General features: G+C 32.1%; 1 protein-coding gene across 7 annotated transcripts in view; it reads left to right on the forward strand.

Annotated features, from left to right (window-relative positions):
* The window catches only part of ECT2 (epithelial cell transforming 2), a 63,281-nt gene extending 59,681 nt beyond the window's left edge, over window positions 1-3,600 (forward strand). For 4 of the 7 annotated variants that reach the window (XR_007155777.1, XR_007155779.1, XR_007155780.1 and 1 more), the window contains 2 exons: window positions 1,032-1,299; window positions 2,571-3,600. Coding sequence is in view for 3 of the 7 variants with exons in the window: in XM_047875935.1 (XP_047731891.1) it covers window positions 2,571-2,660 (90 nt within the window). In the remaining 4 variants the exon portion in view is untranslated. The remainder of the gene's footprint in view (window positions 1-1,031; window positions 1,300-2,570) is intronic. The other 3 variants (XM_047875935.1, XM_047875936.1, XM_047875937.1) reach the window with 1 other exon arrangement.
* Window positions 3,601-6,000: the final 2,400 nt, after the last annotated feature.

The raw sequence follows: 6,000 nt of genomic DNA on the forward strand, positions 1-6,000 counted from the left end.
CGAGCGTAAGCAGGGGAGGGGAACAGACAGAGAGGGAGACATAGAATCTGAAGCAGGCTCCAGGCTCTGAGCTGTCAGCACAGAGCCTGACCTGGGGCTCAAACTCACAAACCTGTGAGATCATGACCTGAGCTGAGGTTGGCGCTCAACCAACTGAACCACCCAGGTGCCCCAAGTGACTGTCACTTCTTAGTTGTGTGTCCTTCAGCAAGTTTCTTGTTCTCTTATCTTCCTTTTTGCAGCTGAGAAAAAAAGAGGTTAATAGTACTTAACCATATAGTGCTATTATAAGGATTAAATACACACACATACACACACATATATGTATGATGTGAATTTATATGAGAGGCAATTTGAATAGTGGTTAAGAGCATGAACTCTGGAACTCACATGTTCAAATCCTGGCTCAGCTATTTGCTAGCTGTAGGACTTTTGGCAAGTTATTTAAGGTCTCTCTGTTTCAATTTCACTATTAGTAAGATGAATTTAAAGTAGTAGCTGCAAGGATTATATAAGTTAATATATGAGAAGTGCTTTGAACAGTACCTGGCACATCATGAATGGTCTAGAGTTTTATGAGTGGTCACCTCTTATATAAAATTTATAGATAAGGTACATAATATTCAATAATTCTTATTTTTTTTAAAGCCAATTAAGCCTTGGTTAATACATCAAAGACTTACAGTTGAATCTATGAGTATGTTTATAAAAATTTTGGATGAAGGTTAGCCTTCCAATGGGAGCGAAGTTGTGCCTGATAATATAAATTTGTGCAAAGAAATTTGATAAATGAAAATGAATTAAAATGGACAAAATACAGTTAGGCCAAAGTACTATCCCTTGTTTACTTCCTGCATCTATAGTAACTATTATAAACATTTCTCTTCAAATGAATATAATTGGACTTTACGGAAAATTTTTAGAAAATTATTTATAATTTTGTCACTCCTATGTAGATAATATAAGAAGTACCTAAAATATCTTTAAGACATTCATGTCCTTTTCTCAATTGCTTATTTCTGTTCTAACAGATTGCCCATTTTGTTTCCACAAGCAATACAGTTGGATTTACTAAGTATGCTTATGTACAGTGCTCAAACTCTACTGGTGGGCGCTCTCAAAACTCCTGGTTTTGATCTATACGCCATTCTACCTCACAAGCTAGCTTTTCAGAGATACTAGACGGAACTGTTGATTTTTCAAATTTGCAAAAAAGTCCTATCCAAGTCATCTTTGACATTTGTGAAGAATTAGGAGATCTGCCAGCCAGTAATGGAAACAAGCCTCGTGAAGTTTAATGTGAGCTTATTAGCTATTTGAAATGTGTATTTGTGAAAAAAGAAAGTATTCTTTCTTCATTGAATCTTTATTAGGTGGGTGGGGACTTTTGAATTCACAACTTTATACCTTCTTTGAATTCACAACAGTTTAGGCTTAATAGAGTTTGTGCTATGTGTTATGTGTATTGACACATAAAGATATTTTTTGCTAGGTAATTTACTCTTAAGTCCAGAAAAAAGTCAATCCCATTAGAAATTTTCCTGTTTATGAAAATGATCGTTTTAAAGAATAGTAATAATTGTGATCTAAAATGGATTTTTATTCCAAATCTGATTCTTAATCTTAGATTTATGGCACTTACATAAAATTTTGCTTTTTAATATGGCAGATCATAAATGTTTCACCTAAAAATAAAGTAAGCTTTTATACTATCTACTTAAATCATCTTTGTTATCACTTGAATGGCAGTACTTTACCAACCCAGCTCTTTAAGCACTACATTTTACTACCTTGTTGATGAGAACTTACAGCCAGCTACCTGTGGACTCTTAGTATGGTTAGCCATTCATGTATGTTAAAATAAAGTAGTAGCTTTCTTTAGAACTCATTTTGATTTATACCCACTCTTAGATTTTGGCTGTTCTTGTGCATGTTTTTTTGTTATTGTTGAAAATTCTGAGGATATTTAACTTTGACCTCTGAAACCATAAGTTTAGATAGCTTAGTAACTTAATCTCTATTATAAGAAGTGCTGCTATTTTGCTTTTTATATGGAGCAAACTTACACACACACACACACACACACACACACACACACACACCTATGTATGGGTTGCGCACATGATACAGACTCTCTAGGAGTATATGACCTTTAATCATAGAGAATTATTTCTCATGAAGTAATTTCACTCCTCTGAATTTTGCTTTATGATTAAGAAGAAACTACTAGGGTTTGTTTTTTTTACCTCAAAAACTTACTAATTTATAAACTTTTAAAATAGCCTGAAGTTATTTTAGTACCTTCCTAGCAGTAAGCCAGTATCTATTCCATTTGAGTTAATATGTAGTTAACTAGTCCATTTTTTTTTCAGAATGCTAAAATAGTTTTATGTTTTTTCCCTATCCCCCTCCCCTAATTTAAATTCTTTTATTTATTTGAAGAGTTTAGAATTTTCAGATGTTTTTTAATTAATTGTATTAATTTTAAAATGATATGCATGATCCTAAATTGTGTTATACTTTTTTAAAAGAAAACTTTTAAGTATAAAATATTTGTCTTGTTTTTACAGGGTATCCCATCACCCTCCCTTGTCAGCCTGCCTTCCTTCTTTGAAAGGAGAAGTCATACTTTAAGTCGATCTACAACTCATTTGATATGAAGCTTAAAAATCTTAATTTAGAGCAACTTATAAACACTTCATACTTTAAAAACTGACTTAAATGGTACTTGTCATTAGCACTTGGGGAAAGCTGGAAAGAATGTAGGTAACACTAAACTATGCCATTTGATTTTCTTCTTTAAAGTGTAAGGTTAACCTCTTACATTTTTTTAGGTAATTCATGTAAAAAATTATATTGATTTTGATGTAATTTTTCTCTTCCCTCGAGTCCTTCATTCAAAGACCAATAATTTAAGTTATTCACGATATTAGTAGCTTTGCAACTTGATAACAGTAAATAAATTTTATTGGTGGATGCGAAATACCGCTGTGAATCTCTTTGTATATAGTGTCAATGAATTTTTGGAAATACCTATTTGTGTATCTCAATTTGTGAAGAAATTAAGTGATATCACAGTACTTACTAGATAAAAAACCACAGATTCCTGATTAATAGTGGGGACTTGTTTCACATGTGCTATTTGAAATAGTTGTTTAACTGCTTCTGTTGCAGTTTATTTTATTATCAAGTGTTTTCGAGATCTAGAGTGGATTTTTAAAGATTTGCCCTTATTAATAAGAATAATGGTTAAAGGAGATTGTTTCAAAATACTTTTGCAAATTGAGATAAGGACAGAAAGATTAAAGAATAATGTATATTTTGTCAAACATGATATTAGGGTATACTTATAACTTTTTCAGAGACCATATATTTTCGGTGATTTTAGCCACTAGCAAATCTTCACTTAGTTTGATAGTGTGTGAAATTTTATTGTGAAGGATAAGACCATGGGAGAAGTTGTGTGATAGAGTGTTTATACTTTTTATGAAATAATTCTAAAGTTGGCACCAGTTTTACTAATTTGCTGTAAAATACATAGGTATGTGTATGGTCTACCTTTTATTTTGGTCCTATAATTAAATGTAAAATCAAAATACATTTATTTGCTGTTGTAAAATATTTTTCAAACCCTGATGTTAATTTTCACAATAGTTTTTGTTTTTGTTTTATAGTCAGTGATAACAAAATAATCAAGTTCCTATGAATAAATGCACTTTTAGTTCCTATCTGTAGGGAGTACTGCAAACATTTAATTGTCATTTAACAATTTCAATCATCTCCTTTATTAGTATAACTGACTATATAGATTTTTTTCTGTGCCACATATTTGCCATTTTTAAATAGTAAATGACTATTGATATATTTTAGAAGCAGTGTATTAGTAAGAACTTTGTAAATAAATACTTAAAACTCAAGTATATCTTGTTTCATGTTTTAAACAATTCCTTTACACAGATTTTCATAGCTCAGTATGAATGCTTGCATCTACCTCTGCTCTCATATATTTGCTTGCGTATTTATTTGCCTATTCCTTTCTCCATTAATATTTTTGACCATTACATCTACTGAGCTTTATGTAGGATGACAGTTTTTAATCTAGAATCTATTTTGCAGAATGGGTGTAGTGAATCCTATGATAGTTTATATAAAATTTTGTGTTTATGTGCATGTATGCATTTTTCTGGCGGAAATTACACAGCTTTTATCATTTTATTAGAAATGGAGCTGTGATTCCCTCCAAAAGTATGGTGTTTCCAGTGAGAGAAAATAACCTGAGATAAGGCATGAAGTTGGAAACATATTGGATGAACACTGGCAAAATATTAGCAGGTAGTTAATTTAACTTTAAAAGGAATGCCTCTAGTTTTTCTCATGATACCTGCTCTACAACTAGTATTTTTGTTATATCCCCGTTATCAATTAAAGACTGTTTGTATGGGGGTGCATGGGTGGCGCAGTCAGTTAGGTATCCACTTTCAACTCAGGTCATTATCTTATGATTCGTGAGTTCAAGCCCCACATCGGGCTGTCAGCACAGAACCCACTTCACATCTGCTTCTCTTTCTGCTCGAAATTCTTCTCTCTCTCAAAAATAAATAAACATGAAAAAAAAAAGAAAGACTGTATACTTAATCTGTTAAGATGCTTTATCATGTATGGATATTAAATATAATTAAGCTTTCCTTCTCTATTGAGAACATGTTTTATTTATTGATCTTTAATCAGTTGCATTACAGTAATACATTTTGTAATGTTAATCTATTCTTGTATTTGCAGGCTACACCATATAATTTTCCACATGAGGTATTAAACGTAGAACCATAGCAATAAAGAATCACATTTATGAAAGAGATGTAAGAAAATGTTAACTCTATAACAAATTTGAAAATCTGGAGGACCTAGACAAAGTATAGCCAAAGTTGACTCAAGAGGAAGTAGAGAATTCTAATGGCCCAATAAATAGCACAAGTTAAATATGCACTGCTAAAAAAAAGATGCAAATTCCAAATGATTTTAAAGCTGAGTGCCAGCATTTAAAGACTATTTTAATGTATAGTAATAGTCATACTTTGCAGAATTAAAAAAGATTGTCAGCTATCCAGTTCATTTTGTGACATTAACATAAACTTTATATTAATGTTTTAAAAGGATAATGTAAGAAAGAGAAGTACTGATTAATTTCAATTATGAATATAGAAGCATAAATTAAATAAATTATTAACAATTAAGTCTAGAAGTATAATTAAAATAAGAGTCCAGCCAAATATATGACCATTGGACTGATTAATAAACATGGTAAGTCTAGATCGACATAATGATCATGGTAAATGGAACATACTTCTCTTGACTGAAGGAAGAAGGATCAGTCATGTGACACACAACATGATTACAGGATAATGGTGCATTACATTGACTTGAAATCTGAATATATCCTCATCTATTGCTTTAGCCTTCTTAGACTAAAACAGTTTGATTCAAGTTTATATCTCAACTCAGTACCATTAGGGAGCCAAAATGGGAATCAGTTTCCTAGATGGCTGCAATATTAATGCTAAAGAGCCTTTTGAATTGTTTTAGGGATTTTACTGCATCAAATAGTGTTCTTTCAAGAATACAAATGTGGTTCAACATTTGGAAGTTTACCAGTATGACTTATTGACAGTTTATAGGAGAAAAAAAAAATGACATCAATATTTTCTATAAGGTCATTTAGTAAAATTCAGCCACTGTTCTTCATAAAATTCCAACTAAGGACTTTTGGGCAGTATGACTGAATACATTCAGAGTGGGTGTCCTTCTAATAGAAAAATTAAACGTTTATGAAATATTTATTTACTTAGAAAGCACGTGCAAGCAGGGGAGGGGCAGAGAAAGAGAGAGAGAGGGAGACAGGATCCTGAAGCAGTCCCTGCGCTATTAGCACTGAGCCTTAGCAGGGCTTGAACGCACAAGATCGTGATCTGAGCCGAAGTCGGTTGCTTAAACAACTGAGCCAGC

This window comes from Prionailurus viverrinus, chromosome C2 (assembly GCF_022837055.1).
Source record: "Prionailurus viverrinus isolate Anna chromosome C2, UM_Priviv_1.0, whole genome shotgun sequence".
NCBI lineage: Eukaryota > Metazoa > Chordata > Mammalia > Carnivora > Felidae > Prionailurus > Prionailurus viverrinus.